This window comes from Drepanopeziza brunnea, assembly GCF_022702325.1.
Source record: "Drepanopeziza brunnea f. sp. 'multigermtubi' strain 214-2 chromosome Unknown ctg12, whole genome shotgun sequence".
In the NCBI taxonomy this organism is placed as follows: domain Eukaryota; kingdom Fungi; phylum Ascomycota; class Leotiomycetes; order Helotiales; family Drepanopezizaceae; genus Drepanopeziza; species Drepanopeziza brunnea.
Genome location: NW_027094075.1, coordinates 696,711 through 721,774, shown reverse-complemented (window position 1 = coordinate 721,774; position 25,064 = coordinate 696,711). Strand labels below are relative to the sequence as shown.

Sequence of the window (25,064 nt, the reverse complement as noted above, 5' to 3'; positions counted from 1 at the left end):
TATCTGGTATCATTGATGTTCTGCATGAATCATTAGCTATTGGATTACATGCGACTTTGGAGCATAACTGGATTACTTACTTACTTCAGCGCCTGAGTTAAACGCCGTTCATTCCCTACCCATTCCATGCACTTCCATTCTTTCCCTGATCATCTCCGGTCCATACTCTCAATGGCTTCCCCCAAGATGACTGCTCATGTGATTGTTCGCAGTCCCCTTCGTTGCATGATCACTCGGGTTCGCCGCCGCCTCATAGATGATGTTCGTCGGCGCCCTTCCAAGCTGCATCCAATCTCCCTTGAACCCCAAGTAACTAATTCTCGTCTCGCTATCCCCATAATTATCCTCCACAAATAGCGTCAAGCTCTGCACCTTCCCAAACAGCGCTCTTTTGACCTGGATATCCTGAACCTCAGAGGTTTGCGAGAGCTTGAATTCTTGAGTCGGGGAGAGGTCGGAGGCGGTTGAGAAATCGATATCGTCGCGGTTGATGAAGACTCTTAGGGTTTGGGGCGCGGAGGACGAGGGCGAGGTGCGGATTAGGATCGAGTGGAGCTTGACTTGTCCGGTGAAGCTGTCACAGCTATTAGCGACTGAGATTTTACGTGGAAATGGGGAATAAAAACGGTATATGTATAAGCAGCTGCTCATCCGCATCGCTCTTAAGCTCCGGCTCAGTTTTCAATCGTTCCGCCCACGTCTTCTTCACGATAGCTTTGCCCGAGTCGCCTCGTGCTTCGTTGAGGGTTGTGATATCGTCGAAGTTGATGTGTTGGTAAAGGGAGTATTGCAAAGCGGGCGTCATGTCGTCGGAGTGGTCATGCCCTGCATGGTCATGGCCAGAATGGTCGTGCTCATCATGGCAGTGACTTGACATTCTGTGTACGGATTGCAGGTTCTTGAACCACCGACCCCAAGGGCTGTGGTCGTTGAGGTGCTGTAAAGACGAGATGTCGGAGTTGAAGCTATTTGGCGGGGTAGATGAGGGAGGGGTAATTTCTGGAAATATTTGAGATCACAACCCTGAAAGATCAAACCAACAGTAACAGGGAAACGAGCCAGAATAGTAATAAATATTATTCGTGTGACGTTCGATAATAAGCAAGAATCAATTGTTATCTATATCGATGTCCGTAGATGTGTGACCCGCGCATAGGAAATGCTAATCGCACATTCTACAACAATTAACCAAGCTTGCTCGTCCTTCAACTTATCCCTAAATATTTTGTTCTCTCACCCAGCCTCCCCAGTCTCGACTCTCATATCATAGCCCCAAGATCCGTCGACATCGATCATCCCATAGTCAATCACACTCTCTCTGTTACTTGAATCCGGCTGTCCTAGACTTCTTCGCTTTTTTCTTCCTCTGGGGCATCGTTCTACTTCCGTAGGCGCCTCCTACTGGCTGAGTCATAGGCATGTCATCCAAAACCTGCGAACTGAACGGATTGTCCGCAGCTTCAGGTTGACTTCCCGAAAAGAAATTGCTCCTTCGAGAAACAGCCGGTTCAACGGCCTTGACGAATTCCTCCGTTCTCCTACGCCTTCTAGCCTTCTCCTTTTTACTCGATCGTCTGACATCGTCGCCTGAATTTGCTGCGGCATGTTTTTGCTTTGCTGTCTCGTACGAATATTTCGCAGGATCGGCTCCTAGTTCCGTAGACCAATGGGACAGAACCGATGCGTTAGTATTTTCTGTCCAGTCGGTTTTCGCCTTGATAGTAGGTGCATAGCGGCGTAGCCTGGCAATAACTGGATCTTCTACTAGCCCCGATACTGAGGTAGCCTGCGAGTGTAGCGATGGTGTTGCTGTAGGTGTTGGGAGCCCAAGCCCATCCTGCATGGTTGCCAGCTGAGAAGAGAATAACACTGGCGAGCTGTCTCTAAAAGATGCATTGTCCTTGCTGACCCCAGGCAAAGTGGCTGTATCTTCATCCAATTGTGTGACTGCATCTGGAACGCTTAGAGCCCTATCCTGAATCGAGATTCCGATGGCGCTGAGGCTGAGTTCCATGGCCAGCTGTCCTATTGCCTTAAATTTGGCATGTCTTGCGACGTTATGCAGGTTAGCCGGTAGGCTAGACATCCAGTAATCTACCAGCTGATCGAAGACGTTTATCAAATCCGGATATTTTGAGTCCGGATCTTCAGGGAATCTGATATTTGATCCTTGTGTCAAGTCCTTTATTGTCAAGATCTGATTTGCTTCTGGGCTCTGCTCCAGCTCTAAGGATTTGAGAAAGTCGCGTAAAGCTGGAGAAGCTTGCTGCAAGTCGTCTCCTGGCATGGGCATCCCAGTGATTTCAGATAACGTGCTATTCTGAAGGTCGTTGTTCTCCATTCCCTGCTTTATACGGCCAACCGCAAAGCTCAGCAGATCTGCAAGCTTTGAATCGCAACCGGGAGGCGTGATCTTCTTCAAGAACACATTCTGGAAAATCCATCTCCAGTCCAGTGTGAGGCGTACCTGGTCATCAACGGGGGACAGCTCTTGGTTGAAGGCGCTGTTTCGTTCAGGAGTGATTATATCAATTTCGTCGTCCGGGACAATGAAGTCATCATCGTTGGCAATCCTGGGGCCGCGATACCGCTGGGAAATGAGAAGTTTCCTTTCTGGTGGCACAATATCAAGTTGTTTGCTTCCCTCGGTCACGGCTGACAAAGTTGAGACCAATCCCAAGTCAGAAGTAAGAGCCCACAGTTGGAAGAATTCCACGCCATCCTCCATGTATTTGGGGCCAGGTCCAGAGGTGTGGCTGGCGCTTGGAATCATTGTGCAAGGTAAAAACTGAACCGTGTGAAATTTAAAGGAACGCCCTTCTTCATCGCTCGAGAAAGATGACAAACTCAGTGTGCCCTTTGATGAGGCTCGAGCTCCGGATCTATCTTTTCGAAAGCTGAAATACTGCAGTACCGGAATTTTCGCAGAAGCGATCGCAACTGAAACTGAGCAATATTAGTAAGTTTACAAGCATCCCGCTAAAGTACTTACCATGGTCGCTGTTGAACAAGGCAAGCTTCATACCCTCGTCCTCCGGACTCATAAAATGAATATACGACAGGATAATCTTGACTGCATTGTTTTTGTCCTTGCTCTGGTTCTCAGTAGGGACAATTTCGAGCCAGAATAGCCGAGTTGTTGTAAGCACAAACAGGTGATTGGAGTCAGAAGTGCTCCGTTTGATGTCAAGTATCCAATCGGTATTTCCTTTGGGAAAAATAATAGCGCGACCGATGAACGTAGTGGCCCCCTTTACGTCGAACACAACAAGATGTCGTCTATTGCAGACAATAATGGTATTGAGGTTGCACACCCACATGATTCGGTACCATCCATCAGCATGGTCAACCAATGAAGCCACCAATGGAGATTTCGAGGAATAATCTTGATCTTGGTCAACATAGATCCCACCGGTCTTTCTGGGAACGAAGCTTTCTGCCCCATCTTTGCCACGCTGTACCTCGAGATCCCAAACACTCCAGTAGCCCTGCGTGTCGACTATTGCGACTTGACGTGGGAACCACGGATTAAAGGCGACATCAGCATGATGTATAGACCCCGTTCTTTGTGTGGTCAGAGAGGCTATTGGATTTGCATCGAGCATCGAAGGAGCAAAAAGTGTCGGATCCTCGTTCACAGGTACGGCAGGCTTCTGAACCCGCCCATATCTCGGCCGGAATACGGTGGTAACACCTTCTTGACGGATCGCAAGCCATATTTCTCTCTCGTCCGCAGCATCTGCGAACACAATCTGACGAATAGTTCCACCGGTACCAACCCAATACCCGGTGTCGAAAGACTCCAAGTTGAGTAGGGACAATCTCGCCCCACTTGCCTTGCCCCATCCCTGTGTTTTCACACGTGGTTTAATGAGTCGAAGAATATGCCCGGCTCCTCCGTAAGGTACAGCCATGATTCGAGGCCTTCGGACACCAGATACCCGATCTACGTCGTGAGCTCTTCCAATCGCGAGTAGCGAACCAGCTTCAGCTGGGCTTTGTAATAAAGTTTGGCATGAGGCTCTGACCAACTTAGATATCAGAGGGCTTGCCGGAACAGACTCTGGCAATTTCTTCGCAAGCCATCTCATCTTGTTTCGGGTGAGAGTCGAAGCCTTGCCATTTTCCTTGCGCCCTACTTGGGCAGAGGGCTCTAGCCACTCTTCCAGAGGGAGCAGCTGTATAATCGATGGAACTGGGTGCACGAGTGAGCGCAAGACTCATAAAATTCGCATTCTATCACTAACCATCCGTAAACTTTTGAGAGAATTTCCATCTTTGTTCTTCAGGATCATATGTTGCTTCTCCCAGTTGACCATGGGAGAGGTCGGTTACCCGATGGTCAGTCATTTGGCTTTTTTCGAGGTCGGATAGCCGCTTTCGATGCGATAGTCATTTCGCTGTTGTTCCCCGCGCGGTTCAGTCCTTCCGATGCGAATGTAAAGACTTACCTACGAAGAGGTGTAGTGACAAGGAGGTTGTCAAAATATGTTTGAGGTGTTCGGTCAGAATTTATTATAGGCTTTTTGCCGGCCCGCCTTCCCTCTTTCAGCCTAAGCCTGATGTTTCCCCGCCAACGCCAACATGAGGCGCCAAACAAAATACCCAGTAGGATGCAATCGGCCTCTATCGCGCCTCGCGACAACTACCCCGTACGCATATCAATAAGCACGACAGACAACTCTCCCCATCGCACAAAATGTCAACCATGTTCGAGCCTCCACTTTCCACCAGCACCATGCGCCCTCCCCTTGCGTCTGCGGATGCACCTTCAATGGCAGACTCTCTGCCAAGTATCAATTTCGGTTTCGATGAATTGCGCGACAGGATGGCTAGATTTACTGCCAAATTCGACACCTTCATCGAACAGGGTCGCAAGCGTGTCCTGGAGGAGAGAAACCAATTTCGCATGAATGTCACGGAGCTCAAAGGTCAGTGCGGATGTGGCGTGGGAATTACTTTTACACAACTGACATCACAACAGAGGACCAGCGCATGAAGAAGCGCGACATCGAGATCCTTTCCCAGAAGTCCAGCACCCACCAGCAGACACTCGCAAAAGAGGAGGCCGAGAAAAATGAGATGAGGACTGCGATTGCCTCGCTCAGCGCGCAACGAGATGCGCACCTTGCGACCCGAGAAAGCCTGAAGCAGCAGATTGCCGATACTCAGAAGCAGATAGATGCACGTCTTGCGGCACAGAGAGCTCATGCACAGCATGTCGATTCTCAAGCGCGGCACAATATCCCAGAAATGGACTTCTGGACTTCGAACCTGTGTATGACTCTAGATGGGGCCGGTCTGAACGACCGATTGAAGTTTATCTTTACACATATCGATGACCGGGACTGGACAAGAGAGGCGTGGTTTGAGTTGGATACTGGGAAGAGGGAATATGAGATTCCGTATTGCAAGCCTAAGCTGGAGAAGGAGCAACTCGAGCGCGTTTTGGACAAGCTGAATGAGAGCCGGGATCTGAGAGTCTTATTGAAGGGTATGAGGGAGCTTTTTGTCGAGGCAGTCAAGGGATAAGGAATTGGATATGCACGGTCGGCGTTCAGGTTCCACTTGCTTTTGGGAAACATCAATCCCCATGACCCTATGTGCAAGTCTTTAGTGACTTGAGTCTTGTCTATTGCGGACGGCAGATGATGGCCTTTGTAAGCCCATACCACACACGTATTCTCACTATCCCCCTGGAACTATGTAAATTTTTCGTCCTCTATAACCCCTCAACTAACTCCTGGCAACAAGTATACTTTCTGACATTTATGTATAATTTTTTCCCTGAAACCCCATAGACAAATTCTCAAATTTGCTAGCACTTGACTTGTTCCTCGTCTGGCACAACACCGCGCTTTTCAGTCAGCGAAGACGTATCATATAGGCCCAGTGCTCCCGCCTTTGCTGAGCGCCCCGCAGACCCTTTGCAATGAAGATCACAGCAATGGATACCCACGACCTAATCGCCCTCTCACTCAGAATTACATACGGATGCTGGAAAGCCAGCGAATAGGGGATCGAGGCAGGGTGCCCGTGATAGATTGTGGTAGGTTGTGTAGAGATAATATGTGATTTATGGAAGGCTATTCAACATTTAAATATACTAAACAAAATTTAATGTGACGTTGGAGCTGTCATGACTTGACTTGTGGTCCTCAGCTGAAAGGCGCGGGGGTCATGGAGTTTCGAAAGCGGGCTGGATCGCGCCGAACGACAACGCGTCGATTCTCTGCGACAGCCATTTTCGCAACACCCAACTCAGCCGTCGACACATTCAAGATGCCGACAGAATCCGCCGGCAAGAACGATAAGCAAGCAAGCCAGGCACAAGCTCGTGAAGTCATCGATGTGTTCCACGAGATCTCGACCCTTCTGGTACCTACACCTTCCGTCACGTTGAGAAGAATCAGCAGGCTGACTTGGTGCTGCAGAACGCAGATCTTGATAGGCAGACATTATCTATTTGTATCTCACTCATCGAGAATGGTATCAATCCCGAGGCGCTTGCGGTAGGTGGGGGCCATTCGAGATGGGAGTAACTGAGGCTGATGTTGTAGCAGTGTGTGATTCGGGAATTGAAGAAGGATGCCGAGGAGACGAGACGAGAGATCCAGAACAGGAGTCAGTGAGTGATATGCGTCGGATCGAACTGGGATTATTGTCAAGAAAGACTATGCTATGGCTTCAACTACTACCGTCTTCTGAAGGGGGGCATGGGTATCAGGGGTTATGGAGGGTTTCGAGTCACGGAGAGACAGTCACACGGGCTCTTTCTTTTGACAGATATTTGGGAAATAGACTCGGAGGAATCGCCGAAGGGTGTTTACGCTGAACTGCGGATTGACGAAGTGCCAAGAAGGATTGGCAGGTTCAGAGGGTAAAGTGATGGATGATACGGTCCGACACCTATGTCAAGATAGGACATGGGTGAACAGAAGATAGTCTGAAGGCGACAGCGGAATTGCCAGCGGGAATGGGGCGGCTTCACCAGGGAAACCTATTATGGTTGACACGGATGAGATCCAATACTACAGCAATGAATCTCAGTCGTCAACCATTGGGTCTATCCGCCAATTCACTAACTTCAAAATTACTTTTCAAATCCTGCTTCCCTTTAGATCCGTTTAAAAAACGCTCCAGTATCTCTTATACCGATCCCGTCCTTCATGTGGGCATGGTTTCGTCTTCTGGCGCTCATCGAAGAGTCTTCCTGGTCCAACGCTCCATTCAATGTTTTGGAGGAGTCGACACGAGCACTTCTCCGTAGGTAAAGTCTCCCATTAGAGGCTCTTGAAAAAACAAGGAGCTTCCACAACCCCTTGGAAGTATTCCCGTATTTCCATTGAGACACGCTCTCGATACCGCTCCGGGAGCTCATCGCAAGCACAGACCCATACTATCGTTAAGCATAGCAAGCGTCATCTGATAATTGATTCTCGAAGTCTTTATTATCTTCTCTCTGAGAGGCGACTGAGCAGGTCTCATCCTGCTAAAATTTTAGTGAGACGTTCTATAGAGCCATTTTCAGATACCAACAAGCGATTAGCCTCTATAGCCTCTCTAGCCTCGCAATACTTTGTATGCAACAAAGATTTGACAATCCGATGCTCAAGCCCTCGTTCCTGAGCTGCATACTGGAGGAACTCGATAGTTCTGTATACTTTTGCCTTATTGAAGGTAGACGGATCGTCCTTGCGAAATGCGGTTCTCAGCTGGTCGCGTGCTAGATATCGAGCTGGCTTGGAATACTGAACGGCGTGAAGGAGCCCGCGGTAGAGATGGCGGTACGCATGGATTATTTCGGAGGGATTTGAGGTCGTCATGGGGAACTGGAATTGCATCGCATCAAACGTCAATCTGCACGGAACTTTGGGGGTTTACAGAATATATGGACGGACGGAGTAGAGAAGCACATCACGTGGTGATTAGATGCGGCGCTAGTGACCAGGGTAAAGGTAGGTCGTCATTGCCGGATCTAGTGTCCGACTCGACCTGACCAAGTAACTTACATCGCAAAACCTCGACGCTCAGAATATCCTTTCGTTGTGGCAGATCAGACACATGTTCACTCAATGAGCTCTCTGGTGTCCGAATTTCTTATTAATCCAGTCCTTCGCCACGCTCGTCGATTCTCGCGCTCCGATCCTGAGACCGATCACATCGATCCCGTCACGAATCAACGGACAGCCCTCGATAGTACCCATGAGGATGCCATTGAGGACATAGCCGAGCGCCTGGAGGCTCTGGGAGGGAGCAGAAACGGAGAACACGGCGGCGCAGAAACAATATCGGGCTCGGCTTTGACGTCGTCTCCGATAGAGGAGCATGGGGGACTCGATGCAGAGCCTAGAGTTCTCGAAGAAATCCGGGACCGAAGTGCGCCATCGACAAGCAGTGGCGGGATGCCACACAGATCATCATCGCTTCGGTCAGATCCTGGTCAAGTCGACGACGAAATGACTGACAACCCTTCTTTTGGAATCCCGAACCGATTTCGAGCAAATTCGGCCGCGAGCACCACGTTTAGTACTCGCAATTCTACAAGTGCAATGAGTGCCACCGACATTCCACCCAGACGAAATGCTCGCGAGAGAGGCCAGCCTGGGTCTGCCAGTCGTACGAAAAACAGCTCTTTACCAGAAGATGATGGAATGGGCGCCCTGAGACAACAAATTATCCACATACAAGCCATGGAAATCCCAGCGGACCAAAAGGCTCGGTTCATGCAACAGCTCCTCACTCGACAATACTCAGAGGCGCAAGAGATATTCCATGCTAAGCAGCAGCAGCCAACTGCGCCGTCTCCTGCAAGCATGATCAGCCAGGAGAGACCTGTTGGGCCAGGCTCGTTGAGCTCATTCTTGTGGCAGATGAACGGCGACGATGAGCTGCCGGCCACCGATCAGCAGCATACATTTCACTTGTCACCAGGTGATCTGGAACAGACCTACGCGCCTCCAGATCCACCCGAAACCGACGAGGATGGGAATGTTATTGTAAAAGACGAGGTCGAAGTCCTAGGCTGCACGCACTACAAAAGAAACGTGAAGCTGCAGTGTTCAGCGTGTGATAAATGGTATACGTGCAGATTATGCCATGATGAGGCTGAGGATCACATACTAGATCGCAAGGCAACCAAAAACATGCTCTGCATGATATGCTCTTGTGCGCAACGTGCTGGTGAGTTCTGCGTCAACTGTGGGGAGAGGACAGCTTGGTATTATTGTGGAGTCTGCAAGCTCTGGGACAACGATGCCGACAAAAGTATATACCACTGTAATGATTGTGGTATATGTAGAAAAGGCCGTGGTCTCGGGAAAGATGTGTTTCATTGCAAGGTCAGCGTGATAGGATATTTCTGTCGAGACAAAAGCTTACTCTTTACAGACCTGCGGTACATGCATGTCAATGGCCAACGAGAAATCCCACAAATGCATCGAACGAGTGTCCGATTGCGACTGTCCCATATGCGGAGAATACATGTTTACTTCTCCTTCGCCTGTCGTTTTTATGCTCTGTGGCCACGGCATCCATAGAGCCTGTTATGACAGACACATGAAGTCTTCATACAAATGTCCTATATGCAGCAAAAGCACGGTCAATATGGAAACCCAGTTCCGGAATTTAGACCGGGCTATCGACGCCCAGCCTATGCCTCCTCAATTCCGAGATACGAAGGCCATGGTTTCATGCAACGACTGCTATGCCAAAAGTGCTGTCCAGTACCACTGGCTTGGGCTGAAGTGCGCCATCTGCGACTCCTACAATACCGCCCAACTTTCCATATTAAGTGATCCTGCTGTTGAGGTCCCACCGCTCGAAAGCCGAGAGGTCGAGACCAGTGTAACACCTGAACCGAGTAGAGACAACCTCTCGCCTCCACAGCCTAGTACTGGACTTGTCCGTCACAGGAGACATTCTGCACATGTTCAAGTCTCGTCATCATCAGGAGAATCAGCCCGCTTCGCCCCTTATGCCCGGCGCCCCCGCATCGGCAGATCCGTCTCTCCGGTAAGGGGACTTGGATTCTTTCATGACCCAGTATCATCTCAAGCTCTGGAGACGGATGATTCCGTTCATGGCGATGATGATTTGGATTTCTGGGGGAGAGACGAGCCTCGGAGTGTGACCTCAGTGGAGAATATTGAGGAAATGGGAGAGGAGGAAGAATCAGACGATGATGATTCGGTGATGGGCGACTGTGACGATGACGATGATGTTGACGACGAGGATGAATTTGAGCTTTTCGGCCACCGATGATTTTTGATTTTGGCGTTTTGCACAATACATGCATTGGGGTGCGGAGGGTGGAGGCATCAGGCTCACACCACAGGAGGCTGCGTAGGGAGTTTTGGGTATGGTAGAGGGCGGGAGGGAGGGAGTTATTAAGGTGCAACCCCGTGATTCATGAATGCTGGGCCGTGAGAGATATATGTGCTGTACGGCCAGCGTCTGACATTGCGCTTCATACTTGATCAAGACAGAGCATATCCAATACCCAAAAGGCTCTGCGGTTACAATCAATATTTCGTAGCAATCGATCGTTCTTTTGGAATTTCTTATTCTTGTTCACAGACACGGGGGAATTGGCACCATTGAGATCGTATAGGTAGGTGTGTGTGCTCAGTCTCGGAAACAAGTGCTCGGATTCATTCAGGCGCTGGGTGATGATACACAGACAGGTCCACCACAACCCAGCATCCAACGAAGTTTCGGAGAAGGTGACGAGGGGTATTGACGAATGTCATTGGGACTGGAGGTAGGTTGCGAGCCTGGCCGTAGATGTATGTTTATATATATATATATATATACATATATATTTAAATTTTTTTATTTATTTTTTTCATTTACTTATTTACTTATCTTTTGAAAATAGGAGATAGAGTTGGTAGAGCGAACCTACCTTACGAAGTACGGAGATCTACGGAGTATGGAGCAGGAGTGGCCGAAAGCACGCTAACCGTGATTGGGCTGGCTATCGGTGGGTGTGAATGAAGGGCGTGGAATTTACAGCCCAAAACCCGCACTGCGAGCGAACAAGTCCGCAGCCCAGCCCAGCCAGAACAATGATGGCACGCTTAAATAAAAGCAAAGTCTCCTTCCACTTCTTTCCCTTCTTCATCCCCATCCCCTTCCCCTTCCCTTCCCCTTCCCCTTCCCCTCCTCCCACTTCCACATCAAATTCAAAATCAACATCAACATCACTCTACCTTCACCTCCAACCATATCGCGAGATCGACGACCCATCACTCTCAACTTGAAAAAAAAAAAATACTTCGAGTCCTGACTTCAACTTCAACAATAACAAGATACCCATCACGAAGCCCCCAAGTCCCGGCAATTCGACGTCGCATCCCTCGTTGCGACCTCTCCCGGTTTTCCCTTCTTCGCTGTCCCATCACCACGAAGATCACCGACTACCGACCACAAGATGCCTCCCAAGCCTCCCGGCGACGCTTCCGCTCGACGCAAATCGAAAAGTAGCATGATCGCAACGCTGAAGCTGTCGCCCAAGCTTCTCTCCACATTTGCCCCAGCTGCCCCGGTCAAGGAAGAAGAGAAGGTGGATAAAGAGACGTTGCCTCCAAAGGAATCGGTGTCGACCGTATCGGATCCCCCTCCTGTTGCGACGGGCTCAGACGAGAAGGCCCCTGACTCTGCTACGCCGGCTGCTGCTACCCCTGTGCCCTCATCCTCAGCGATGCCTCCACCAACAGAGGTGCTCAAGAAGAAGGGGGTGAAGAGAGCTGGTCCTGCATTGGGCCCTGATGGACTTCCTAAGCCTCGAGGCAAGCCAGGCCCCAAGAAGAAGGCAAGATTGTATGTGTATATTCCCCTGCCTCACTCCCCTCGGGTTTCAATCGCAGATACCATCCCTTCGCCATCCCCAACCAGAGATCTATGCGATCAAGTTGTCTGTGTAGTCATTTTCTAATTCTTCGTTATTAGGGAGGATGGCTCGATCGATCACTCGGGTACCGCCCCTCGAGCACCAAATGGAACTGCAGCCCACAAACTCGGGCCAAAGGCAAACCAAGGAGCCATCAATGCTGGTCTTCGTGCTCTGGACCGCTCAGGCAAGCCGTGTCGCAAGTGGCAAAAGGGCGCATTCAAGCTGAAGAGCTTCACGGGTGTCGTCTGGGAGATCCCTCGATGGACAGCTCCACCGAAGGTCACGGTCCCGCTTACAACGGAGAGCTCGATCTCTGGAGACAGCAGCAAGGAAAACAAGGAGAATAGCCAACAGGAGAGTGGAAACAGCGAGAAGAGCAATGATGTCGACATGAAGGGTAGCATGAGCAACCTCGTCTCATCGCCCGCTCCCTCACTTCCAGCACTACCCCCAGCTCCGGTTCGAACAACACCCGCCGTCGAGGCTTAAAGTCACTCATGTTCCATGACCCTCGCTTTCTTCCCCTCCTGTGTATCAATACATAATTTTTTAAATCACGGTTCTCTTGGCGCGGCGGCATCTGATCAGACATAGTGGCTGGAGTTACGGACACCCGGCTTGGACGTCGACCCATGGAAGGGCCTTGGGACATGAATTTTTGTGCCGCTATCTGGGCACTACAAAAATACTCTGGCGTTGGAGGGCACCTTCACGGTACGGTGCTGGGTGCGGATCTTGCCTTGTGGCGTTGGGCTTTTTTCTGGACTTGGACTGGCACTGTATCATAGAGGAGACCAAGATATAGAGACAGTTTTATAATATCGTCCGCGAGAGTTTAAGTGTAGATTCTCTAAACTGTGCTTCTTAGTTTGTGCATATCGGGATTCTAAGGCCTTTCGTGACCTCTGCATTCTGGCCAGCAGGTACATCTTCAGGGGACGCCATGGCCGTGATCTCGTGGGGATTTGATCAGCTACGAGCTGATGGTCAAAACCCCCGTCTCACTCCTGTCCAAGTCACTCTGTAGACCAGCTATCTCTATTCCATCCGCACGCACGATTAACTTGTAAATACCCAAAAGAGTGGCACACTAGAAATTCCCACGGTCTTGTGACAGCCACAGCCGCCCCACTACTTATTCGGCATTGACAGTACAGAGTCAGTAACAACCAACCGACCCCATCGGCGCTGCGACCCAAGCTCAACCAAACAAACATTCGATAAACCGATGTCAACGGAACCAAATAAAGTTTAGCAGACAATGGAGTTAGCAGCAATATAACTTTGGGAGCAACGATCATATTCCACATCAGATTCCCAAGAGATGAACGATTTCACCACGTCCGACTCCCCGCGCCATAGTCCTTGATCTGCGGAGTCAGGAAGCACCTTTACTCCGTACATCAACGAAGATCTGGAGTACCTCAAACAGCTACCCGACAGCTATCCCACCCCTTCCTGCAATTCCGTTAGCCGCTAAGATCCCCTGGTACCAAATCCAGACGCCTGCAATGAGTAGCTCCAACATGCCCACTGGAGCGCCTGGATTCGCGCCACGACGGTCTTCTTATGCCTCGGTCGTGTCTGGCATACCCGCAGGAAATCAATACCCCCAGATCCTGAGATCTGGAGCTTTCTCTCACTTGACCAACCCAGACGCGGACCTAGGCTACGATTCTACCTATCAACACTCAGGTGGATACCCACGAACCGATCCTCGAGCCTACGATATGGATTTCATGGCAAACTGGGGAACACACACGCGGTCTGGGTCTTGGGGTCGTGGTGGACAGCTCCCGAGTTTCTCGAGTGCGTTTGGACCTCTCATGAACGGGCATGGCTTTGGGACTCTTGGTGGTGGACATCCGGACCATTTCTTCACACCGTCGTATCTAAAGGGATCGAAATATGTTCAGAGACTGGAGGAGGCGCACAAGGCGAAGATGGCGGCGCAAAAGGACGGTCACTCTGCGCACTCTTCTCAACCGGGCTCCCTCTCGACGAGTGCTAGTAGTATAAATCTACATACGAAGATGGCCCCTTCACACCGGGGTATGACCTATGATCTGATAGAGAAGGCACCCCCGGTGGATGACGATACGCTGGCGCCTCTGCCGACCAAGTGGAATAGTCAGGACAAGTACGGAGGGTTGGAGGTGTTGTCCGACGGACAGGAAGTCAAGTTCACAGGGCCGAAACCCGATAGGGAACGAGATCTTGAAGCTTGTGCCATACGAGCGGATCATCCTATGCCTCCCCAGTGCGGAATCTACTACTTCGAAGTGACTATAATTTCGCGGAAGAGAGAAGAGTATGGATTCCTCTGGATCGGACATGTACTGCCATCTTTTTCTAACGCCTCTGTAGAAGTTCTATTGGGATTGGATTTTCCACTAAAAACGTACCGTTATCGAGGCTACCTGGTTGGGAACCAGAATCCTGGGCCTACCATGGAGATGACGGACACTCGTTCTGCTGTAATAGCTCAGGTAAACACTATGGGCCACCCTTCAACGCTGGAGATATAATAGGATGTGGAATAAATTTCAGAACGAACTCGGCATTTTTCACAAAGAATGGAGATCATCTAGGTTCGTTCTTGCTGCTTGGGAAATAAAGCGAGAGTGCTAATTGTATCAGGTACCGCCTTCCGTGATATCAACAAGGAGAAACTATATCCTTCGATCGGCATGAAGAAGGCCGGAGAGCACATACGAGTAAATTTTGGTCAAAGTCCATTTGTCTTTGATATGGATGGCATGATGTCGGCAAGTAATAATTTCCTTTATCCCTCAACCCCTCCGGCTCCTGGCTCTGGCGAGGACAACCCTCCTGATGGATCGAATGGCGCTGCTACTATGAGTGACGGCATAACTACCTTGAATGATACGGGAATGCTCAATGCGCAACATTTTTTCGTGCGTGATCAGCAAAATTTATCACAAAGTGAGGAGGACATCGAGAAAGATGAGGAGGACGAATACGATGATATGCCTCCTCTGGTTGAGGCTTCTGCAACGCCAGCCCCGCCGAACAATGAGCAACAGTCTCAAATCTTCCCCATATTTACGAATCGCTCTGGGCCCCTATTCTCTGTCCCATCGATACCTTCTTTTCCGCAATCGTTGACGCTAAGATTGGTGAATGTCACCAGGCCGCCTGTGACAAGGTCGGCAACAATGACAGAAGTTCACACCGGTCCACCGTCTTCTACCAGCCTTACAGCCCGCGCCACAACCTTCCTCGAAACCGTTGGTGCCGCAGGAGATACAGATCATATCAGGAGGAACAGAACAATTCTTCACTTGGGTCTGGTGCGACGAGATGCACAGAACATGCCCCTAGAACCAGATGAACGGCTGCTGCTGCAATTGGCCGCTACTGCTGATCAGGCACGAGCATCAATTCCCGGAGAGGCCGACTTCAGAACTGCCTACTTTAATTTTCGATCACTCGAACGCATCGTGGAGATGATTAGAGACCGAGTCTGGATAGCTCGGTCCGGTGCTGGAATCCAACATGCAGATCACGAACCCATTCTTTCAGCCTACGCGCCGAGCCCACCACCAAGCTGGGAGGGCCAAACACTTGCGCGACGGAGGGCAATGAGCATCAATGTAAATCAGCAAAGACAACAGCGGCAATTAGCTCCAGCTGCTGAGTTGGTAGGAGATGATGCACAGTCGACTGGCCTTCTCGCACGAAACCCATGGGCACCGGCTGGAAGTGATCAGTATCCCGCTCCATTCGAGGGAAGGCTGTCTGACGGCAGGAACATCGAGATTGGTCTGGCTGGAAACGACTTATATGTCAGCACCTTCAATTCGACGACACCAAATGAACCAAGTGGCAACATTTTCGGACGCGTTTCACAGAACTCGCCACAGCCAGCCAGGAGATTACTGGAGGGGCAAATAAACATGTCTTCGGTGGCTGACTCTCAGAAACAGCTAGAAAAGAAGCAAATCAAACAACAGATTGAGATGACCAGTACAGCAAATCTTGCGCCTCCCTTGAGTGAAACGGACTTGATCCAATCATTGGTACGTTTCAAATTCCTGATATGAATGTGCTTTACCAAACGTCAACAGGTCCTTCAATTCCTTTCCCATGATGGCTATGTCGAGACAGCCCGAGCCTTCGCGGAAGAAATATTCGAAGAGAAGAAGGCTCTAAATTTGGATCCTAGCGAGATTATACAGGGGCCCGACGTGAAAGAAGACGAAGACGCGGGCCATCGTCAACGTGAGTTGCGTCAGTGGGCCAGGAAGAGCATGTGTTTTAACGAAATCCTAGGGATACGGAAGGCTGTTCTGGAAGGCGATATTGAAAAGGCATTCAAACATGCGCACGCTTTCTATCCCAATGTTCTGAAGGACAACGAGCATGTCTCATTCCGACTGAAATGTCGAAAGTATGGAAGATATCCCTCAATGATACCAAGGGCATGCTTCCTTGTACAGATGGCTGACTCGTGTATTAGATTCATCGAAATGATTCGCCAAGGTGCCGAAATGCAGAACTCTTCCCCGTCGAATGGCGCTCGGAGGAGCACTGGTCATAACGGAGACTGGTACGATGATATTATCAACCACGACATGGATTTGGACGACCATCAAAGCCAGAGCAACAGCAACTGGGACCGGATGGACACGGAAGAATCGTCCGAGAATCAGACGGAATACCATCAGCTTTTGCAGGACACACTAGCATACGGCCAGCTACTTCAAGCAGAGTACAAGGATGACCCGCGAAGAGAAGTTCAGAAAGCGCTCGAGGATGCATTTGCGTTGATTGCGTATCAGGATCCGCTAAATACCAAGGAAGTATCACACCTGCTTGATCCCTCTGGTCGAGCTGCAGTCGCGGAAGAACTGAATTCTGCAATCCTGCGTGAGCCGCTCTCTCTCTCGACTTCTAGGTGTATAGGCTAACAAGCAACAGTCTCTTTGGGCAAGTCTTCAACCGCTGCTCTCGAGAAACTCATTCAGCAAACTACGATTCTCCTTGAAGATCTTGGGGAAGGGGGCGGTCCAGGTGCATTCGTCAGCATCGACGATTTCGTCCACGTTAAGCCGGGCATCGAGATGTAGCGAGCGAATAGCGATCCGGGAATAGCGATCCGGCTGCCCATTCTTACACTTACTGAAGATATCTTTCACCGGCGTTACAAGTTTCTCAAATCAGCAAGCATGCATTGCGGATTGGTGTATGGGGTTTCCCTTGGCTGCGGTGCGAATGCATATTTCTACTCTTGCAGGTGCAGGTGGTTTATAATCTGGGCTTGGGATGGATTGCGGGCATGGTGGTTAATGGCTCTACGAGACACTATGGGCATCAGAGACTCTGCGATGTGTTGGACGACGTTATGGAAGCGAGCCGGGTTGGTCTGAGCTGAGCTGAGCTGAGCTGACGCAAATATGGCTAGGCTTTAGCTGTTGTTAGTAAGCGATATACAAGAATTCTACCTGCTCACTATTGTTGGTTTTTTTTTTTTTTTTTTTTTTTTTTTATTGTTGGCTGTTGGCTGTTGGCTGTTGGCTGTTGGCTGTCTTGAGATAGCAGCAGTGACAGCGAGTTGGGTCAAAATTTCTCCCCGGATCAAGCGAGTCCAGAATACCTTAAGCCAAGCTCTGCCTGTTCCAGAGTACCCCTCGGACCCTTCCCCCGTGAACTGGGATGAGTGTGGGGAGAGCAGGGGACAGCGTGGGGTAAAACGTACGGAAAAGTCAAAAGTTGCAACCTCGGTACTTACTTCTAGTATAATCAATAAACGACGAGGTCGCTTTCGGCTTTACCGATCGATGGATGGGCTTCTCTCCCTCTCCCTCTCCCTCTCCCTCTCCATCTCCATCTCCATCTCCCTCTCCATCTCCCTCCACCTCCCTCCATCTCCCTCCATCTCCCTCTCACATATGTATATGCTGCGAAAGACACCATTCACATCCACTTCCACTTCCACTTCCACAGCCAGAGTCATAGAATGTAAGTAATTGCGGGTAATCTCGAGACTCGAGACCCGACTCAAGACAAAACCGGGACAAGTTAAATCCTCCTTTCTCCACACTGACTCTGCCCAAGCCCGATCCCGTCCCTCAACTCAACTCAACTTATTATTAGGCTGATGACCGTAAAAGCAAAGCAAAGCACTATATTTAACGTCCTCGCCCTGCAATCCTCCTCGCCTGGAATTCTTCCCCGTCCATCCTCCCATCAAAGCCGACTTCCTCCAGACCCGGAAGAAGTTCTTCTTGCCTCTCATCACTTCTCCTCTTGAACGAGACTATTCCGAGAAAATTACCACTTTGTTACGCACAATGGAAGCACCACTCTCCTCCCCTCGCCTACCTTCGCAGGCACAACATCAAAACTCCTGCTTCTCTTCCTCAGACTCGTCAGCCCGCTCCAGCGAGCCAACCCCTGCTCCCCAAAACCAGCAGCAAATACCACAGCCTCCACCGGCTCAGCAACGTTCAATCGATGAGACGTCTCCATTCTTGAGGGACCTCAATCTGGTGGCTGAGGCTGCGAAGAGAGCGCAAATGGCGTGTCTGATGCGGGATTTGGAAGGTGTGGCGATTTAAGCGTTGTGAGGATAGGAGGTAGGATTGGATGCCTAGGGAGATACCGACGGGTGGTGTGGGACTGGGGAGTCGATATGAGCATCCCAATGCTTTGCGGCGCGCACTTCTGGAGATCTCTCAATCTTCTTCTATCTCGCCCTACTCTTTGGAAAGACGAGAGACTTGATTCACATGGAACGGTACGGGATATAGGGTTTGGGATACACGTCAGCGGTCAATTGGAAGCACGAGCTGGCGTTGCGATTTCAGGATGACGGCGTTTTGGGGTTTATGTTTTACTATCAGCCACATTCATCTCTTGCTAGCTCGTACATGGTACGCCTCGTTTGGAGCAGAGAAGTGACGCTGTTCGGGCAAGGGATAAAGGTATCATCAAGTCAGCAGTTAGAAAACATCACTAGACGAAATACCCATCTGAGGTTCTGAGACTGGTGTGTGTGATCTTTGGTGGGTACAGGGGCAGGTACTTTTTGCACAGCTCGCGATTTTTTGGATCATCTCCAACAGTATGACGGTACCTCGAAATTTCGTACTACCTGTACGGTGAGGTTATCCTACATGCGGATGTGCCACGACCCACGACCGGACCCGGAGCATAGTTTCTCAACGCACCAGCCATGGATGGATGACTATCCGGAAAAGTCGGCCCCGAGTGAAGGTTCTTTGTCAATTGAGACGGCCGGAGCTCGGGGTTGCCAGTCGATGGGCACGGCTTGGCTGGATGGATGGAGCCTTGAATGTGCGCTCCAGGCAGGGTAGAAAGGTATACGGCATCGCATATTTGCTTCGAAGGATTATGAAGGGACGCCGGAATCGCTGTGCGCACCAACCCCCTTTTTCGGGCTCGCTTAAACTCGTCTGCAATACCTACACGGAGGAATACCAGCAGGAAACCGAGCTTGTAGGTAGGTAGGTACGTAGTAGCTCTTATCTCCGTCCTGAAGTTTCGGTATGCAGCACCTCGCTGTTGGTCAACCCTGTCGCCGTGGCTTCGAGGCGTGTCTCGTGTTTTGCAGAAAGGGTGTACGTATGGTAGTCTGCTGCCCGCTTTCTCTAGCGACATCGGAGGAGGTAGAGAGGAAAGGAGACGTCTCTGGCGCAGGCCGGATTCACGTGGAAATTACCCAGATGTCCCTTGTTCCCTCGTATCTAGGGGCTCCGTGCATTCGTTCTCACTCGGTGCTCTCTCGAGCATCGGCAACGGGAGACTGGGTGGGGGGTTTTTCTGGAGGGTTTTGCAGGGTCGACGGGGAGATTCTTGATACAGATTGCCTGTCCGGAGAAGCAGAGCTTAGGGGGAGTCCGGGAGATGTCAGCACGAAATGCAGGTGCAGGTGCCATATCTGGTCGGATTTGGCGTGGACAAGACGGCTGCTAGAAAAAATGATTTGGTCCTGAGTACCTATCATGGCCTGAAGCTGACGCTCAGTTTTCAGGTAACGGCTTCTCAACGGCTCACGATTGTATAGGACGCCTCCGTCTCCATCTCCGTCGCGAATCAGAGTAACAGCAAAGGCAGGTAGTAGTGCAGTTCACGAGCGAGTTCGTTGCAGATGCACTGGAACATTAAAAGCAGTTTAACTCATTATTCATCGCCTGTAAATCCACTAGAAGCCGAAGACCCATGTTCTATAATCTTGAACCCGATTTAATGCATTGTCCTTAGCCTGAAACCCCCAATGTACGCCGATGAACACTCTCCCTCTTATGTCTTGCTTTGACCGTGATTGTCCGCTGTACTTTAACAGCTAAGGCCCAAGAAGCCGCAAAGGCCACCCGACTTTTGGGGAACCTGAGGTGCCTAGAGATATATCGTTAGCTTACAGAGTCTCATGGCGTCACCTATCTGCGAAAATAGGCAGTTGGGGCTCATCTTGATTTTATGCACAAGGAACATCAGGAGTATCAAGAGGCGGGAAAAGGCTTACCAAGGTCGGCTGTGGTGTGTTCTGTGACAAGAGTCAGCTTGATATTCTTCTTTGACATGACCGGAGACTCTTCTGGGAGTGGAGGGCCAGGAAAAGGACCCTGCCGCATTGAGGATGTAGAAACTTACAGTAGAGGTTCGGGGCCTTCGGTTTTTCGTCTTCTTGAACCTGTTCTTGTTGTTCGCACCGGCCTTGAGTCGGTTGAAGCCGCGCCCATTGGCGACGATGGCGGCCACGGGTATGCGACGAGGGGCAAGTGCTTCCGTGGACCGGGTTTGCAAGACATCTGCACGCTCCTGAAGCTCCGACATCTGAAGCTCCGACATCTGAAGCTCCGACATCTCAGCGAGAGGTGTTGTGTTGACGGCGAGCATCGCTGCCGCGAAGACGAGGACGGTTGAGAGACTGAATTGCATAATGACGGTAAGAAAATCGGCTTGAGGGTGGAGAGGTCTTGAAAACGAGTATATGATTAGGTCTACTTTAAAACGAGTATGGTAAACGAGTGTGGTGGTAAACGAGTGTGGAAAGCGAGTGTGGAAAACGAGTGTGGAAAACGAGTGTGAAAGCAGACGATGTGGAATCGAAAACATCAGCTAGATATGGATCATATATACTTCTTCATTGCTTAGGATGTTGTAAATAGAACTCTCGAAGACCAGAAAAAGAAGAGTCTATAATTAGACAAGAGAATGCGATGCCTTATATGAAACTATTAATAAGGCCTGCAAGGAAGTCATAATATCCTCGAAACTTGACAGAACGGCGCCCGGAGCTGTTGAGTCCGTAAGACTGACCCACTGCCTGTATTTGACTTCTAATTGGTAGAGATATATTGATTATCGCTCCAGCCTACGTAGTAATTTCGAGATCAATTGGCCTTTTCCGCAGTCAACGACGCACTGATCAGTTATTAATAAGCAGAGATTTCTACAGTACAGTAATGCACTCCGTACAAAGCGTTGCAGTCTCTTTCCCCTTTCCCGACTCAAAGAGATTAACGCATAGGGACACGTACGGTATCCTGGGCGCAGGAGGATCTTTTTCTGTCGAAAATCTATTTGGGCTAAGGATTAAATTTGCACCGCTTTGAATAGCAGGCCGGACACAAATTCAACACTACTCCGTGTACTTAAAAATGTAAGAGCCGCACCAGTAATCTACCGGATAAGCCTTGTCGGTACTATATTTGCTTTATACAGTAATAAGCTTCATATTTTAAAAATAATTCGATCCGGGTATCGCCCCAACTTTAAATTAGCTCCGCGGCGAACATGCCCGCTTCCGAGCTGCTTGGTCACGACAATAACTTGGCTTCAACTGTATCGACTATGCGAAGCTACGTACACTCTGACTGACTATAGAGTACTCGTACGGCCAGCATAGGTACCGGTATCTGTTCCGATGTCGAAAGCCATCCCAGATATAGAGTCAAATTTACTGAGTCTGAGCGCAGCTAACCATACGGAGCGTTAAAACTCCGTTCCCCAGTTTGAAAAGAACCTACCCCTTTCTTTGCCGAGCGATGTTAGGTTGCGACTCGGCCAAGAGAAACGTGACTCTCTGCAACTTATCTTGACAACGGTCGTGATATTTCTTTATCGGGACGAAATGCGACGCTCGGCTTCAATTCATGTTCCTGAAGGACCTGAAATGGCCTACAAAGCAAATTCAAAAAACGATACCTGCATCGATACCTTAAAGGCGCGGGGTCATTTGAGCGATCCTCTGACTCTCTTATTTACTTAAAAAACGGATATTAGACCGTTTAAAATCAGTACTATTTACAAATCAAGGATAGTTTACTCTTTTGATCGTCCCGGAGCTTAGGATCATTTTCTGGCCATCCTCTGGCCGTCCCCGTCTAGGTTTTTAGTTGGTTGTAAATATTTAAAATGATATACCGATACTGCCCGTTCTTAATGAAATACGACTAAAATATAAAACCCTTTTTCCAATAGTGTCGTTTCAATAATAATTTGATAGAATCGATGCTAAGGATTTTATCGGTATCGCTATTGCAGCTTAGATATAAACCCTTTAAAGAATTTAAAATCGAAATCGATTGATTCCATCAAATGTTACCCTGTGCCGGCCTATTATTACGCACAATAGCGTCGGTGGTAGCTGAAAGGAGGGGATAAGGCAAAAGCTAAGGGCCAAAATATTCGCTTACTAATTTAAGTTCTCGAGACGGTTTAAAGTTCGGGGACGGCCATAGGACGGTCCCAAATCGAGCTTAAGACGATCAAGGACTGTCTTTTAACGGAAGGACGAGCCTTTGTAAAAAATAGCTTAATTAATTAAAATGGATCAATTTTAGCTACGATTAAAATGATTTAAATCGTTTGTTTTTAGATTCTATTCAATCTCAAGTATCGGCCTAAGATGATCCACCAGCTATACTAACCTCTTAGGACCGTCTTTTAAAGAGACCGTGATCGGATTGTCAGCTGACCGTTTGAATACCTTAACCACCTGACTTTAATGTACGAAGGAAGTGTGATGTTGAAGCCCAGATTATTGCCGGATTTAATCAACCTCGGGCTAACTTTAGTCCGAGGCGGGCAGATCCGGCAGAATTTATAGGTTCGTCGTTGAATGCAGGAACGCAAAACCCGGTTGTAGTTCCGATTATCCATCCATTCTCGAACTGGTTCACAATGCCACCCAAGGAATCTACAGACCAGATACCGACCGAGATACAGACCGAGACTCCATTCTCGAGAAAAGTGGGTCAAGTGAGAGATTTCTTCTCGGTTCCCGCACCCATCAAGAGACTCTTCGATGTGGTGCCGGTCGTGGTATACCCGGCCAATGCTCTTCCACAGCGTACGCCCAAATCCGCCAGGATACCGAGTCTTTATATATTCAGTAAGGAGTGGGACGCTGCGGCGGGAAGGCCCTCGGTCAATCCTAGCTGTTTGAAATGGCAGGTCAGTTATGCATATTCTGCTTCTCTTCGTAACTCCCGACTCACAGCTGGGTAGACTTTCTTGAACATAGCAGGCATTGATCACCGCCTAATATCCTCGAACAACCACGCCTCTCCCTCAGGCTCCTTGCCCTTCCTTCTCCCGGCCGCCCACAGCTCGAATGGCGTACAGGAGAGCCCACTCCCAATTGCTTCCAACAAGTTTGTAAAATACGCTGCAGAACATGGTGGCAGGGTAGACGAGCCAACCAGCATACGTTACCCGGCATATCAGTCTCTACTTGACCACAGGATAAGGAACGCTTGGGTACGCTTTCCAAGAAGAAAAAAAAAATCTGATTTTGCGACTAGTACTAATACCTATAATAGCTCTTCACATTGTACCTCGAGCCCCTCAATTTCTCGGCAGTAGCATATCCCATTTACGTCTCTTCAACCTCTTCGAACCCGATCGTCCGAGCTTCACTATCTCATCAATTGCAAGCAGCAGCCGAAGCGGAAATTCTGAAACAAACACCAGTCATAGACTCTGCCGACCTATACAGTGAAGCGGACAAGGCTTTTGAAGCACTTTCTATTCTGCTTGGGGAGGACTGGTGGTTTTTTGGGAACGACAAGCCAGCCTTATTCGATGCAAGCGTGTTTGCTTACACTCAACTACTTCTGGACGATGATCTGGGATGGAAGGAAAAGAAGCTCTGTAGGGCGTTGAGAGCTAGAGAGAACCTTGTAAAACACCGTGAGAGGTTACTTGTAAGATATTACGGCGGATGATGAATAAAAACTTCCCTACCAATATCACTTCTCGGGCTCTGATGGTCATCCGTCCACTGGGCACATTTGATGGCGGGTTTCCAGCTCGCCCAGCTCGCCGCTGTGCTGTCGCAAATTAGGAGTGGTTATTCATGGGTTTCGCAACGCCATTTCAGTCTACCGGAAAATATAGCCAGGTGAGGGGTTCTCTCGAGGGAGGCGATCACCCTTACGAGTAAGGACTCGGGAGATCAGAGGCGTATACGATATTGGCGTCTCACGCCTTGAATCCATCACGAGCGTGAGTGAAAGTCGCCAATTTTTATACTTCTGTTTGCGTCGCAATGCCCAGCTTTCGGTTGATTGCCTATCCGTGATGGCTGAAGCATGCCGATGCCGACAGTGTGACCAACCTTCCTCTGATCTTGCCCGATTTCAGACGGTGGGCAGTGTTTACAGAGAAATCCTTTATATTGTTCTCTTGGCGAGAACCAACAAACAAACAAACAAGCCTTGGAACCGAGTTGGGACGGATGAGGTGACTGCTCGGGCCGCAGTTCACAGCACTTTTCGCTCGCTTGGCTGTCGATCTCTGCCACTTCACGTTCACTTACTGGGCCTCTGTGTAATTTCACTCGCTACGCTGGTCTTCTTATTCGTTGGTTGCCACAACACACAAGTCAGCTTTTGTCTGTTCGCAGTCTTTTCCTGCCGAGAGACCAATGCACCCCAGATGCAGGTGCCGGTGCCGATGCAGATGCAGATGCAGATGCAGATGATCAACATCATCTCCTAAGTAAACTTCCGAAGTCTTGTATTAGACGCAAGCAAGCCTTTGAATCCGCCTCCGCCTCCGCCTCGGTCTCGGCCTCGGTCACTTCTCTTTTGATCGCGCCCGTCGCCTCTCAGCTATTCTTTCAGACAAAGTTTTCGTACCGAAGATCTTCAGCATGAATCATCAACTTCTA

At 49.6% G+C, this 25,064-nt stretch overlaps 12 protein-coding genes across 12 annotated transcripts; 8 read left to right on the top strand and 4 right to left on the bottom strand.

Moving 5' to 3' along the window:
* Window positions 1–9: 9 nt before the first annotated feature.
* Window positions 10–877, bottom strand: L3040_007001 (uncharacterized protein; the record flags this gene model as incomplete). The annotated part of the gene is made up of 4 exons (XM_007296903.2): window positions 10–20; window positions 81–92; window positions 192–574; window positions 627–877. 4 exons carry the CDS (start codon window positions 875–877, stop codon window positions 10–12), a joined length of 657 nt encoding a protein of 218 aa, XP_007296965.2.
* Window positions 878–1,321: 444 nt separating this feature from the next.
* On the bottom strand, window positions 1,322–4,350 carry L3040_007000 (uncharacterized protein; the record flags this gene model as incomplete). Its single annotated transcript, XM_007296902.1, has 3 exons — window positions 1,322–2,946; window positions 2,993–4,195; window positions 4,248–4,350. The coding sequence occupies 3 exons, from the start codon at window positions 4,348–4,350 to the stop codon at window positions 1,322–1,324; spliced, it is 2,931 nt and encodes a 976-aa protein (XP_007296964.1).
* A 349-nt stretch (window positions 4,351–4,699) lies between these two features.
* On the top strand, window positions 4,700–5,532 carry L3040_006999 (uncharacterized protein; the record flags this gene model as incomplete). Its single annotated transcript, XM_007296901.1, has 2 exons — window positions 4,700–4,931; window positions 4,985–5,532. The coding sequence occupies 2 exons, from the start codon at window positions 4,700–4,702 to the stop codon at window positions 5,530–5,532; spliced, it is 780 nt and encodes a 259-aa protein (XP_007296963.1).
* A 750-nt stretch (window positions 5,533–6,282) lies between these two features.
* L3040_006998 (uncharacterized protein) lies at window positions 6,283–6,632 on the top strand (the record flags this gene model as incomplete). Its single annotated transcript, XM_007296900.1, has 3 exons — window positions 6,283–6,378; window positions 6,435–6,512; window positions 6,564–6,632. The coding sequence occupies 3 exons, from the start codon at window positions 6,283–6,285 to the stop codon at window positions 6,630–6,632; spliced, it is 243 nt and encodes an 80-aa protein (XP_007296962.1).
* A 745-nt stretch (window positions 6,633–7,377) lies between these two features.
* On the bottom strand, window positions 7,378–7,826 carry L3040_006997 (uncharacterized protein; the record flags this gene model as incomplete). Its single annotated transcript, XM_007296899.1, has 2 exons — window positions 7,378–7,489; window positions 7,540–7,826. The coding sequence occupies 2 exons, from the start codon at window positions 7,824–7,826 to the stop codon at window positions 7,378–7,380; spliced, it is 399 nt and encodes a 132-aa protein (XP_007296961.1).
* A 249-nt stretch (window positions 7,827–8,075) lies between these two features.
* On the top strand, window positions 8,076–10,263 carry L3040_006996 (uncharacterized protein; the record flags this gene model as incomplete). The annotated part of the gene is made up of 2 exons (XM_007296898.1): window positions 8,076–9,341; window positions 9,391–10,263. The coding sequence occupies 2 exons, from the start codon at window positions 8,076–8,078 to the stop codon at window positions 10,261–10,263; spliced, it is 2,139 nt and encodes a 712-aa protein (XP_007296960.1).
* Window positions 10,264–11,434: 1,171 nt separating this feature from the next.
* Window positions 11,435–12,385, top strand: L3040_006995 (uncharacterized protein; the record flags this gene model as incomplete). The annotated part of the gene is made up of 2 exons (XM_007296897.1): window positions 11,435–11,823; window positions 11,953–12,385. 2 exons carry the CDS (start codon window positions 11,435–11,437, stop codon window positions 12,383–12,385), a joined length of 822 nt encoding a protein of 273 aa, XP_007296959.1.
* Window positions 12,386–13,407: 1,022 nt separating this feature from the next.
* On the top strand, window positions 13,408–16,989 carry L3040_006994 (uncharacterized protein; the record flags this gene model as incomplete). The annotated part of the gene is made up of 7 exons (XM_007296896.1): window positions 13,408–14,207; window positions 14,264–14,487; window positions 14,537–15,939; window positions 15,988–16,141; window positions 16,193–16,310; window positions 16,380–16,789; window positions 16,841–16,989. The coding sequence occupies 7 exons, from the start codon at window positions 13,408–13,410 to the stop codon at window positions 16,987–16,989; spliced, it is 3,258 nt and encodes a 1,085-aa protein (XP_007296958.1).
* An 828-nt stretch (window positions 16,990–17,817) lies between these two features.
* On the top strand, window positions 17,818–18,173 carry L3040_006993 (uncharacterized protein; the record flags this gene model as incomplete). The annotated part of the gene is made up of 2 exons (XM_066156114.1): window positions 17,818–17,881; window positions 18,034–18,173. 2 exons carry the CDS (start codon window positions 17,818–17,820, stop codon window positions 18,171–18,173), a joined length of 204 nt encoding a protein of 67 aa, XP_066010927.1.
* A 40-nt stretch (window positions 18,174–18,213) lies between these two features.
* L3040_006992 (uncharacterized protein) lies at window positions 18,214–18,480 on the top strand (the record flags this gene model as incomplete). Its single annotated transcript, XM_007296895.2, has 1 exon — window positions 18,214–18,480. The coding sequence occupies one exon, from the start codon at window positions 18,214–18,216 to the stop codon at window positions 18,478–18,480; it is 267 nt and encodes an 88-aa protein (XP_007296957.2).
* A 1,741-nt stretch (window positions 18,481–20,221) lies between these two features.
* L3040_006991 (uncharacterized protein) lies at window positions 20,222–20,824 on the bottom strand (the record flags this gene model as incomplete). The annotated part of the gene is made up of 3 exons (XM_007296894.1): window positions 20,222–20,281; window positions 20,409–20,429; window positions 20,537–20,824. The coding sequence occupies 3 exons, from the start codon at window positions 20,822–20,824 to the stop codon at window positions 20,222–20,224; spliced, it is 369 nt and encodes a 122-aa protein (XP_007296956.1).
* A 2,247-nt stretch (window positions 20,825–23,071) lies between these two features.
* Window positions 23,072–24,117, top strand: L3040_006990 (uncharacterized protein; the record flags this gene model as incomplete). Its single annotated transcript, XM_007296893.1, has 3 exons — window positions 23,072–23,344; window positions 23,399–23,650; window positions 23,713–24,117. The coding sequence occupies 3 exons, from the start codon at window positions 23,072–23,074 to the stop codon at window positions 24,115–24,117; spliced, it is 930 nt and encodes a 309-aa protein (XP_007296955.1).
* Window positions 24,118–25,064: the final 947 nt, after the last annotated feature.